Genomic DNA, 12,871 nt, shown 5'->3' on the forward strand with positions numbered 1-12,871 from the left:
TTGCCCCCTTGATCTACCGCAGCCGCAGCCCCTGTCGCACCAGCGAGGCGGTGGGCTCCGGCCTGGGGCCTGCCCTGCACCTCGAGGGCTCCCTGCCACCCGAGGAGCTCCCGGCCACACAGAGTCCTGGTGCTGGGCGGGGAGAGCCTTGGCCAGGCTCTGCCTCTCCCTCGGGGGACCAGCTGTCCACCTGCAGCCTGGAGATGAACTACAGCAGCAGCTCCTCCCTGGAGCACAGGGGGCCCAACAGCTCTACCTCAGACGTAGGGGGGCTCGAGGCCTCTCCTGGGGCCGCCCCGGATCTCAGGAGGACCTGGAAGGGTGGCCGCGAGGGGCCCACATCGTGTGCCTGCTGCTGCGAGCCTCAGCCCTCTGCGGGAGCAGCCAGTGGCAGCACCTTATTCCCGGGCCCCCCGCTCTGTGAGGGCTGCAGCCCCATTCCTGGGCCCCCCGCTCTGTGAGGGCTGCAGCCCCACAGGTGGGGAGCCGCAGCCAGGAAGCTCCCCAGGCCTCTACAGCCTTCACCCAGACCATTTGCCGAGGACAGATGGGGTGAAATACGAGGGCCTACCCTGCTGCTTCTATGAAGAGAAGCAGGTGGCCCATGGTGGCGGCGGGGGCAGCGGCTGCTACACTGAGGACTACTCGGTGAGTGTGCAGTACACGCTCGCTGAGGAGCCCCCGCCCAGCTGCTACCCAGGGCCCCGGGACCTGAGCCAGCGCATCCCCATCATTCCGGAGGATGTGGACTGTGACTTGGGCCTGCCCTCAGACTGCCAGGGGACCCACAGCCTCAGCCCCTGGGGTACATCGCCAGGCCCGGATGCCCCGCGGCCCCACGGAGGCCTAGGAGCGGCCTGGGAAGATGAGCAGGCTTTGCGCTGCCAGGCTGGGGATCCGCCACAGCCCTGCTGCTCCCCAGAGGAGGCGGGGGCCGCCAGGGCCAGCCACCCCAGTGCCCCCCGGGATACTCAGGAGTCCAAGGCCACGGCCACTGAGGCTGCAGGTGAGAACAAGAGCTTCCAGGGCATCCTCTCTGCTCCGTGTTTCTGAATGACAGTCTTTGTGCCCCGTCTGGACCTGAGGCCTTCCAAGTGTTACTTCCCAGCCCGGCCCTTCCTCCAAGTCCCAGCACCCTCGAGCGCTCCGCTTCCGTGATCTTGTGATCTCCACGGCCCCGGTGCCTCACCAGCGCCCCAACCCGTCCTGTCCATGCAGCGCTCTCGTCCCCTGGCATATCCCAGATTTATCCTATGTCTCTGGCTACTGTCCGCCGGTCCAGCCCCATTTCTTGTCTCCAGAGCAAAGGCAGTCACCTTCTGATTCTCTCCTGTCCCCGGTCTTGCCTTCTGTTCCTCTTGGGAGCCAGAGTGTCCTTTTCTGAAACATAACCCAGTATCTTCACATTGGAAAACCCCTTACTGATTTGCCATTACCTTTAGAATGAAAGTAAAGAATAGAATCATGTAACTTCTCGCCCACCTGTGGGTGATCCGGCCCCTGCCTCCCCAGCCAGCCCTCCCGTCTCACTCCCCTCTGCTCACTGGTTTGGCCTCCTGTGCCCCATCTTGTTCCTACACTGTGCCTCAGGTCTCTTCCCCACTTCTCCCGTTCTCAGCTTAAATGACCCTCTGGCCCCTCCACAGTCACTTTCTGTTGATTCCTTGTCATCCCAAGTTGAAATTACCATGCCCAAAGGTCCATGGGTCCGCTCCGCCGTTCTTCCCAGTGCCTGCAACAGTGCCTGATGTATACTGGGTGCTAAATTAACAGTTCTATATATTTGCCATCTAGAAGCTTCCAGAAGGTTCCACACATCCAGATGAGAGAGGCTGATTCCAGGAGGCATCCATGTCCTTAGCACAGTTAGAGCCCACCTTAGAAAAGGAGCCCTGCTGCAGCTCTGTCGTACACACTTCATCATGAGTTGCCACTTCCTGAGGGCCAGCCACAAGCCAGGGACAGCAGCACCGAGTCCCTTGCCTGGTCCCTGTGCCTTGCGCCTCAGGTCTACAGTGTCGGCTCCCCCCCTGATCGCTGTTCTCTCTCTGTCTGTCCCAGGACTAGGATCTCAGCCCGCAGACAACAGTGGCCTGGGAGCCTGAGCTCAGAAGGAACTCTTACCTGGAACTGTATGGACACTCAAATCCTGACTTCCTTCAAAAAAAAGAGAAAAAAAAAAAGAAGAAACGAATTTTTTTAGCTTTGACAAACACACGAAAGTGGTAATAAAGAGAGCCCTCTTTCTCAGCCCGAAATGTGAGCCAGCTGTGGCAAAACCACCCCCCACCCCGTTAACAAACCAACAGACAAATTCTGAGTCCTTTCCTCTTTAGATAACATGTTATTTCTTCTGTTTTGTAAAGTGTGTGTGCTTGGGGTTCCGAGGTGTGTGGGATTGAGTTCTCTGCTTTTTTTTTTTTTTTTTAAGATATTATATGTAAATGTAAAAAGTTATTTAAATATATATATTTTAAAGAACCCTAACCACCAACTTTTGCTGAAAAAAAAAAAAATCACTGCTGCATTAAATGAACCACATCATGTGTAGATACTGTTGTCTCCCTGGAGGGAGCTCAGGCCTTTGAAAAGCTCAGGGCTACACCTGCCTTAGAAATGAACCAGAAACTTGAAGTAAAGCTAGTTGATATGGGTACAAACTTTGGGGACAATGCAGAGCTGCCTCTTTCTTTCTTGTGGCAAATCCCAACGTACAGAATGTCAGGTTTTCTCGGAAGCCATGCCTCTCTAGCCCACACCTTCAGGCAGGTGATGGAAACAGCAAAGAACCGGGCAGAAGGTTTGCGACACTGGGCAGCCAGGCAAGCCACTGCTAGGAAAGTCCCAGGGTGACAAGGACAATTCTGCCCAGTATCCTCACCCTGACCCCTCAGGTCATGGTCCAAAGTAAGAGACAAGAGTTCACAGTCCTAATCTTGGCAGAAGGACAGTGTTCTTAGGGTCCTCCTTCTGAACTCTGACCCCTGGGACAGGGCAGAGGAGCCCCCTTGCACAAACACACGAACACGCTGACTTTGGAGTCCTTTGCAAAAATCGTTCAGGCTTCTTGTCGCTGGCTGCAGAAACGGTTCAACGAGGTGTGTGGGGGCAAACACCCGGGAGGAATGTAGTTTTGTGGCCTTGGTGTCCAAGGGGGCTCGGGAGCGCTCTCCACTAACTCATTACTGTTTAGGGAAGGGCTAGGGTGCTGGGGCTTGCGTGCCTGTGCGCATGCCTCTGTGGGGGGGGGGAGCCACCCCCCTCGGCTGCTGCTTCCTCGGGCTGCCTTCCTCCAGCAGGTGCCAGGACTCTACAGGGCCTGCACTGAGCTCAGCTTGAATGCTACTTTTCCCATCGCGTTTTCCCACAGAAGCACCGCGTCAGGGTTATTCGGCCCCCTGCACCATGGCCGAAATCACTCATCTCGCCTGCGAATGTCTACCACCCTGTCTACGTGATGCACTATTCTGTGTCGATTCCCGTGAGGCGGAGAAAGACTATCAGATAGTTTAGACCCAAAGGGTAGGTTTTTGTATATTTTTCCAGCCCCCCCCCCTTTTTTTTTCTTTTAAGAGAGGGAGGGAGAAAGCCCAAACCATTTTACTTTTTTTTTTTTTTTTTAAGATGTTTTTAAAAGGGAGAATCTATTTAAAGCTATTTCAGATCAGGGATTGTCATCCTTTTTGTCCGATTCTTGTTCTTAAATGTCATGTTTTTTAGGGGGAACTAGTCACATTAGCCCTTCACTAACCCTTCTGGTTGCTTCTCTTCATTCATTCATTTATTCATTCAGCAGGTGCTTGTCATTTGGAAGAATTTGGCCCCCTGGGTCTAAAAGCTTATTTGCCCAATAGAAACTGGGACCTGGCTCCCTGCAGGTGGGAAAATAGGGACCATTGGGATTGCCAGGAGACTGTCAGGACCCTTATCCAGTTAGGCTTCCCAGCAAGTCAGCGCAGGGGCCAGACTAGAATGTTTGGAATGAGCATCTCTATATCAGAATATTTTTTTTCTTAAAAACCCCAGCCTACAATGAGGAAACTTTTGTTTTCTAGCCAGGATTTGACAGGAAGAAATTCCAGCGTCAAATGATCAAGCCATTTGCCACTTAGGAACTCACTGTAGTGAGATTTGCCCTCCAGCCTCCGGGGTACAGTCCCCTGGGACTGCTCCCAGGACTGTGCCCAGAACACCTGTTGGTGAGGGTGTGAGAAGCTCATAAGCTGTTGACATGTGATCTGGGCCGCCTTTATTTCTTGGGCCAGAAGTGGCAGCTGCTGAGGACAACAGCTTGCATTACGTGGTTTTAGGGAAAGGGGGATACTGCTTTTAACAGGAACTGCAGAAAGCAGTTTCTCATTGTTAAGATGTTTTTTGTTGTTTGTGGTTTTGCTTTTTTTGTTTTTAATGCCTTTGAGTGCATATCATCTTCCTTGTCTGAAATCGTACCCCCAAAGTGGCTTTCTTTAGCCCTGGCTGGAAAACCACTCCTCGAGAGCCTTAAGCAATAAATTGATGAGTAGAGAATATGGTTTCAGTGTATTAAAATAAGTGCACCCAACTTTCATTTGAAAAAGTGATAACTGCAGACAGCAAAAGAAGCACATTTAATTTTTGTAGTTTACAGGCGGTAGAAGGAAAAATGATATTTGAAAACCTTAATTATCTACATTGCCTTTGCATTTTGCAGTGGCTCCTCTGACAGGGACATTATGAGAATAAAATAACCAGCTATCTTACTGAGTCACCATGGAAATCAAAAGCAATGTCTTTGAAGTTATAAGACTGATAATGAAAAATACTCTTTCTGTGTGGACTCTCAGTGGTGTGTGGTGGGAGCATCTTGTTTTCCATTGAGAACACCCCACACCCCCATGTCAAGGGCATAGGGCACTGTGGATGGCCCAGCCCTGGGTGTAAGACACCCATGTACACTGAAGAGTTCTAAAACCAACTAAACATGGGAATTTGGATGTTCTGACCAGCAAGGTACCTCTTTGTGGACATGGCCCCTATGAGCTGGCTCAAACTCTCCAGACCTTTCCCCTTCTCTAAACCCAAGCCATTTTGTAAAACCCCATCTGCTGTTCACTGCCCAGAGTCTTCCTGATGTGCTACTTACTGGTCTCTATGGAAGTTCATGCAGGACTAATGCTTTTTAAATGAGGTTAAAAAAAAAAATAATAGTAATTCCTGAACCAGAGTATTGTTTTTTAAACAACTGCCTTTTTCTATTCTTTATATAAACTCTATTGTGTTGGTCTAACAAGGCACTATTTTAAAATGTTTTTTGTTTGAAAACTTCTCCCATAGCACTTAAAAGATATTTTGTAAAGATTTTGCTGTAAAGATTTTTGTACTAAAGCGGTCTAAGGGCTCTTTCTCCAACATTACCATTTAAAAAAAAAAAGGTTTTAAAAGCTAGAAAACAACTTATGTATATTCTGTATATGTATAGCAGCACATTTCATTTATGGAAATATGTTCTCAGAATATTTATTTACTAATATATTTATCTTAAGCCATGTCTTATGTTGAGAGTGTGACATTGTTGGAATAATCATTGAAAATGACTAACACGAGGCCCTGTAAATACATGATAATTGCACACAGATTTTACATATTTGCAGACCAAAAATGATTTAAAACAAGTTGTAGTCTTCTATGGTTTTGTAACAAATTGTACAAATGACTGTAAAAAAAAAATACAATTTTATCAAGTATGTGTTATATGTTGTCATTGCTCTGTTTGGTAAAAGGCTACATGTAGATCTTACAAAGGGGCAGTTTGCATGGAGCAGAGCTTTGAACTTAAACTTGCCCATGGGGACACCCACAGCTTCCTCTCTGTTAACACAGAATCCATGTTGAAACCAGCAGGTAGTGTAGTGGTTAAGGCGCCAGGCTCCCACATGGCCAGTGGCGGTTTGAGTCCCAGACTTGGTGGCTTGAAACTCACCGGGCACATGATTGCATGCCCAAAATGCCAGGAAGAGAATGGAGGAGAAGAGATTGTGGTATGACCATCCCCGCTGGGGGGTGATTTCTCACTTTCCCTCTCACTGTCTCCAGTGAGCGCACATGCCCTATGACAAAAACCTTACTTTAAAAATTTTTTTTTCTTTTTAAAGAATCGAGGTTACTGGGAGTTTAGGTGGTGTCGTGCGAGAGAGCATCAGCTGAGTGTGTGGGTTTCCGTCCTTGAAGTGGTAGGCTTTCTGCTCAGCCCTGTGTGGAGGGAGGTAGGAAAAATGGTAGTCAGTGAGCAAGAGCCTAACAGTCCACTTTTTAAATACAAGTGGGGTATCAACCATCAGTTTCAGGCCAGCCAGTGGCCTGGTGTTAAGGCAGCTTATTCCCACGTGACCAACAGCAGGGTTCAAGTCCCCAACCTGGCTGCTTGAAAAACAGATATATATGTGTGTTCGTGTGAGTGCATGCCCAAAATCTTGAGAGGAGAATGGAAGAGAAGGTACAGTCGCGTGACCATCCCCCCAACCCCAGGGGATGATCTCTCACTTGCCCTCTTTCTGTGTCTCTGTCTCTCAGGTGAGCGCATGTGCTCTATAGCAAACTAAAAATAAAACAAACTATCAGTTTCATCTGCCTCTGCTGGAAGACAGAGACTCTCCCAAGCCCTTACAAGAAAAAACATCTAGCCCTCCAGATTACATAGTCAGGAGAGCCAAACTGTGGCACAGCAGTAACTCAATGCGGTGCTGGACCACATAGGAAGGTCCAGGGTTCACATCCTAGAGCTTCCTATACACATTGGGCATCCATGTACCCATGATCCAGGCTAGCTGAGGCTGAGGTCCTCTCTCAATTAAATATTAATACATACACTTAAAAATGCACGTTTACCTAATCACGAGGGGAGAGAGGCCCTCAGTCTTGATCAGAACCCCTCCTCACTTGTCTCATTTTCTCATGAGGGTGGCACTAATGTGTAAAGCACTATAAGATCCTGTGGAAGGTGCAAAGTAGTGTTTATTTTTCAGACATCTAGTAGAGAATATCTAACCCCATGAGTTCCTTTCCTATTTTTCACTCTAACCTGGACCATTTCTTGGGTAGAGGCTCCTCATGGACGCCCAGCAGCTTCAGGCCTGGAAAGGGGTCTTTCTGAACACCTCCAAGGGCAGCCTGACTGCACAGAGCTTCCCGGAGCCTTTGTTTAATGGCCTTGCCCAGCTCCAAGCTGTATCTCTTAGGGGTTCCAGAAGGGTTCCATAGCATCGGTTCTACCACAGCATGGTACAGAGCCCGGTAACCCTCTGTGGAGAGGCCGTGGATGGTGAGCATGTCCTCCGACAACGGCTGTCTCTTCTGGGTTTCAGTTAGCAACGGTTGGCCCTTGCAGGCAGCGGTCCCACTGTCCCCAGGCAGCGCTTGGGTGGGAGCCACATGGTCAGCATATCTGTCCTCAAGATCTTGGCGGACTGTTACTTTTTTCTCCTTTGAACTCTCTTTACTCTAGCCAGGAAGAAAGCAGAGAAGTCAAAACTTGAGAAGGGAGCTCAGAATAATTATCTGGGGTTGTGTCCCAGAGTCTTGGTTACGGCAACAACTAACATTTGTCTAGCATGTTCTAGTTTACTGAGTTCCTTTATGTATACCGCTGCGTGTGTTCCCTATAACCCTGTAAGGTCAGCAGGGGAACCGCTTTAAAGGCAAGGAAATTGCATTTGGGTTGCTGGAGGCCACACAGCTAGAGGGTTAATAACCACAGCTGTCATCTATTGAATGCCACGCGGGGTCCTAATTATTTACTCTGTGCCAGGCTCTTCAAAAGCCCTTTGCATATATTAACTTATTTCATCTCCATGAAACCCTGTGAGGGAAAGGCCTTTAGCCCCCATTTTATAGAATAGAATCGAGGCATAAAGAGTTTAAACCCAAGGTCGTCCTCAGAATCAGAGCAGAGATTTGAACCAACAACAACCTGGCTCCAGGGCGCTCTCTGAGCTCCCCTGGCCTCTGTAGAGAGATGGAGTTGAACTCAGAGCAGGCCTCTGAATGCCAGGCTCTCCATGTGGACATTCACAGCCAGGTCTGTAGCCTATCTGCGGTGTGCGTATGTGCATGAGCACGCACTGCCCATCCCCTGACTCACTCTCCCTTATTTTCCTTTTACGTCGTTTGTTGGGTCTGTGTTTATGAAAGCTCTCATCCTTCTCTCGAACTAGGCAGAATATTGCTTAAATAAATAGCATGGCCCCAGATCCTCTGTCCACGCTGTCATGCTGGGCCCCCACCTGCCTCCCACAATCCTGTCTTCAGTTTAAGAATTTCCTTCACTTGGTATAAACCTAAGTGGGGACTAGATGGCGGCACAGTGGTAGAGCACAACACTCTGCAAGGCTGACCCACATAGGAGAGTGCTAGGTTCAAGTCCAGAGACCTCCGAGTATACTGGTCATGGATTAGAGCTGCCTAAGGCTGGGAGTAGGGTGCAGTGTCAAGACCCAGTAGGGAGTGCCGTCTCTGTTTTTCTTGCTCATGGAGAAATAAATACATAAACTTTAAAAAAAGAAAAAAATCTCAGATTGACTCTGTAATCTGTGGTTAAGAGAGCCAGAGCCCACAGACTGGCTGCAGTTTGACTTGCAGCCTCAGAGATGGAAAAATACGCTGGGCACATGTGCATGCCCCAAATCCCACCCAACAGGATAGAGAAATGGAGGAGAAGGGGTTGTGGCATGACCACATCCCATTGACAGCTATTTTCTCACTCTGGCGACCACGTGCACCCTCTTGCAATTAAAAAAGTAGAGAAAAATCTCAGGGGACCAGCAAGTGGCATGGTGGTTAAGGTGCTGGATTCTCACATGGTCAACCACTGTTCGAGTCCTGAACCTGAAGGCTTGCTTTCTCACTTTCCCTCTCTCTGTGTCTCTCTGGTGAGTTCATGTGCCCTATAGCAAGTTTTTGTAAAAATAATTATTTAATTCTATTTATTATTATTATTTTTTAATTTGACCAGAGAAAGACAGCGATAGAGAGAAAGGGAAAGCGAGAAAGCAGGCCACCAGGTCCAGCACTCAGACTGCTCTCGGCCATGTGGGAATCCAGCGCCTTTATCCATCACACCACTTGCTGGTCCCCCTATAGCAAATTTTAAAACAATATTTATTTCATTTTAAAATAACAATTATTTAAAATAATAACAATAAATAATTCTTTAAAAAGAACTCTCTTTGGCTGGCTTTATAGTCCAGTGGTTAGGGCAGAAGGATTCTACCTGGCTGACTGCATAATTTGAGGTCTGGACACAGCACCTTGAAAAACATGCCAGGCGCATGTGTGTGCATCCCCAGATTCCAAAAAAGAGAGAGAAATGGAGAAGGGATTGTGGTGAGACCATTCCCCATGGTGGTGGTGGGGGGGGTGGGGTGCCTTTTTCTCTCCCCCTCCATGTCTCTCTGTCTCTGGTGAGCACATATGCCCTCTAACAAAAAAAAAAAAAAAAAAAAATCTTTTTTTTTTTTTTTTTTGTAACGTCTGAAAAAAATTGCCCGTCACATTTCGTCCCCCCCTGGCCATCGGGTACCTCTCTGGTGCTTCCTGCAGGCCTTCTGTGCCTAGGGAAGGGTGGCGGCTGCCCTGCTGGCCCCTCGCTCTTGGAACTGATGGAGTTTCTTATCCTGACACGCTGGGTAGCGTTCATGGAAGAATTGTCCTTGCGCTTCAATCTCTTTGAGGGTTTCGCTTCTCCAAACTTGCTCTGAACTGGGCAGCATTGATCCTTCAGTTGCCGCCTTAGCACGAGCTTAACCAGGGAGAATGAACTGCCGATGAACGGGCTCTTTACAACTTCCCAAGTAGAGGTGTTACCTGCTGCCAAAGGCCTGATGTTCTGCTTCGCGCATGTTCTAGCTATCCGGATGTTGCTGAGAGCTGGTGAGTCCACGTAGCAATCCTGAAGCCTGGTGTTCAGTAAGATGGACTGTCGGAGTCCATAGGTGGGGATGCTGGGGTCTCGTCTCACATAGACGGGATGCTGGAGTTATAAGGAAAGAAAAAGGGAATCGAAAAATGAAAGGACCAGCCTTCAAGGAGGGAATCGAAAAAAGGTCAGCTTCGGAGGCAAAGTAATCACATCTTTTTATAGGCCATTCCTTCCGCACGGCTCCTAGAAATCTTGCTGTGTCTGCCCTCCTGCTCACCAAAGCTTTGGACCGAGTAGGGAAGAGCGAGTAACTTCAGGAGGTCATGGTGATAGTCAGGCTCTCAAAGAACATAGCATGCTGGGCAGGAAGTCAGGGGTCAAGGAGGGTTTATAAGGAACGAAAGGCAATTCCCATCTACTAGGAAGATAAGGGAATCTGGTGGGGAAGAAATGGGAGGTAGAGTCACTCAGGACTTCTACATGAACGGCAACTTCTCAGACCAGGCTGCAACATGGACACCACCGTAGCTACGTCCTGCCAAACACCGAATCCATTTTTTTAAAAGAGATTTTGTCTTAGGACACATGTGCTCATCAGAGAGAGAGAGAGACAGAGATGGTGAGAGGGAAAGGGAGAAATCTCGCCCCAGGGGGGACAGCCATGCCACAGTCCCTTCTCCATTCTCCTCCTAAGATCTTGGACATGTACACTCACGTGCCTGGTGTATTTCAAGACACCAGGTCTGGGACTCAAAACTCTGTTGGTCATGTGAGAGTCCAGAGATATAACTGCTACGCCATGGGCTAGCCCCCTGAATCCATTTTCTAACCAAACTGCTATGAGCCAAGAAGAGCTCTCAACAGAGAAATATACATACTCTGGGATCCATAAAAGCAAAAGCTCAACGTAAATGGTGCCAGTCTCCATTTCCTAGGATACACCACCAATGAGAGAGCAATTTGGGTAAAATAGAATCACATACTTAGAGACCTGACTTTCTAACAAATGTCCTCTATAGGAGGCCAGCAGGTGGCGTGGTGGTTTAAGGTGCTGGACTCCCACATAGCCAACTGTGGTTCGAGTCCCAAACCTGGCAGCTTGCTTTCTCACTTTCTCTCTCTTTCTCTTTCACTCTGTCCCTCTCTGGTCCCATTAAAATAAATAAATAAAGTTCAATAAAATAATTCTTTTTAAAAAAAAGAAGAAATGTCATCTATAAAAAATAAAATCACCTTACCATATTTCTGTTGCCTTACATTTTATTTTAGCTAGCTTAGTAAGGGGAAGAAACATGTATTTTCTTTTGCCTTTTCTCTCTCTCTCTCTCTTTTGTTGTTGTTTTGTATTGTTTTGTTTTGTTTTAGTATCTCTAGTCACCTGTCTTTCTCTGCCTCAGTCATGTATGGGCAACCTGCAGTTCGTGTGGATTTGGGCTCACACACAGGCGGCTTCGAGCCATTATCTCCAGCATTTGTGATGTCACTTTGGTTTGTGATGTGGGTGTGGGTGGGTGTTACATCATCAGATTTTATAGTTAAATTATGTTGGAAGAAATTCTATTTTGTTGTGCTTAAAGCCTCAGGGAACTTCCAAAGTCCTCATTTCCACCCCAGAATGGCTTGGGTGAATTTCAAAGGTCCTTAACATCATCTTATCAGGGGCCGGCAGGTGGCATGGTGGTTAAGATGCTGGACTCCCACAGGGCCAACTGTGGTTTGAGTCCTGGACCTGGCAGCTTGCTTTCTCACGTTCCCTTTCTCGCTCTCTCTCTCTCTCTCTCTCTGGTCAAATTAAAAAATAATAACAAATAAAATTCAACGAATAAGTCCTTAAAAAAAGTTTTTAAAAAACATAATCTTATTAAACATGCTTGGAAAAAATGTTAAATATGCAGACTAGATTTATGGATACAGGTAGTGAGATGCATCCTTCCACGTGCAACATGCCCTCGTCACGCACATAAAGAGGGTACTGTTAAAGTCTCAGGATAGCTGCCAAGGTTAGGGACCAGAAATGAAAGAACACGTTCCTGCAGCCCTGGACACCTCTCCCTGCATGTCTCTCCCGGGAGAACTACATGGTTTCTGGAATGTGGTTTTATGTTACATCCCATGGCAAATGCAGTAATTAGAGCTGTTAGCAGTATCAAGGGCTTGAAACGAGAACAAAGACGCCTCTTCCTGGGAACTCTTGAGCAATGCCTCCCTTCTTATCAGGTGTTTGCCCTGTTGGTGGTTTTGATTTTTCATACACAAAATGCCAAAGGAGGCTCCTTCCTGAGGGGGAAGAGAGTGAAATGATGGAAAAACAGACTCTGAGTCTGGCAGAGGCTCCTGGCATGTGTTGCCTGTTTGAATTTTCAAGTGTTGTCCCTGGAGTGAATCAAAGCCTACAGGCACACCGCACGGCAGGCCATGGTAGAACCACCACCTCCAGGCCGACAGCATCTGGACCCACAGACACTCGGGAGGACAATGACGCCCATTCAGCAGAGAAAGACAGCGATAGAGAGAAAGGGAAAGCGAGAAAGCAGGCCACCAGGTCCAGCACTCAGACTGCTCTCGGCCATGTGGGAATCCAGCGCCTTTATCCATCACACCACTTGCTGGTCCCCCTATAGCAAATTTTAAAACAATATTTATTTCATTTTAAAATAACAATTATTTAAAATAATAACAATAAATAATTCTTTAAAAAGAACTCTCTTTGGCTGGCTTTATAGTCCAGTGGTTAGGGCAGAAGGATTCTACCTGGCTGACTGCATAATTTGAGGTCTGGACACAGCACCTTGAAAAACATGCCAGGCGCATGTGTGTGCATCCCCAGATTCCAAAAAAGAGAGAGAAATGGAGAAGGGATTGTGGTGAGACCATTCCCCATGGTGGTGGTGGGGGGGGTGGGGTGCCTTTTTCTCTCCCCCTCCATGTCTCTCTGTCTCTGGTGAGCACATATGCCCTCTAACAAAAAAAACAAACAAA

The 12,871-nt window shown here is 48.0% G+C and overlaps 2 protein-coding genes across 3 annotated transcripts in view; one reads left to right on the forward strand and one right to left on the reverse strand.

Moving 5' to 3' along the window:
• Positions 1–5,723, forward strand: part of ZNRF3 (zinc and ring finger 3) — a gene marked incomplete at its 5' end in the record, with an annotated part of 82,211 nt that extends 76,488 nt beyond the window's left edge. The window contains 3 exon segments of the mRNA XM_027771594.1: positions 12–400; positions 438–1,006; positions 2,062–5,723. Coding sequence (XP_027627395.1) covers positions 12–400; positions 438–1,006; positions 2,062–2,105 — 1,002 coding nt within the window.
• A 1,207-nt stretch (positions 5,724–6,930) lies between these two features.
• CUNH22orf31 (chromosome unknown C22orf31 homolog) overlaps positions 6,931–12,871 on the reverse strand; it is a 7,833-nt gene continuing 1,892 nt past the window's right edge. Inside the window, exons 1-3 of one of the 2 annotated variants that reach the window (XM_006147889.1) lie at positions 11,131–11,247; positions 9,554–10,003; positions 6,931–7,476 (exon numbers count right to left, since the gene is read on the reverse strand). In XM_006147889.1, the coding sequence (XP_006147951.1) occupies positions 7,048–7,476; positions 9,554–10,003; positions 11,131–11,133 (882 nt within the window). In that variant the 5' untranslated portion in view covers positions 11,134–11,247 and the 3' untranslated portion in view covers positions 6,931–7,047. Of the gene's footprint in view, positions 7,477–9,553; positions 10,004–11,130; positions 11,248–12,871 lie in introns of those variants that run through there. The other variant, XM_006147890.1, reaches the window with a different exon arrangement.

This window comes from Tupaia chinensis, unplaced genomic scaffold, assembly GCF_000334495.1.
Source record: "Tupaia chinensis unplaced genomic scaffold, TupChi_1.0 Scaffold000226_1, whole genome shotgun sequence".
Taxonomy (NCBI): Eukaryota; Metazoa; Chordata; class Mammalia; order Scandentia; family Tupaiidae; genus Tupaia; species Tupaia belangeri.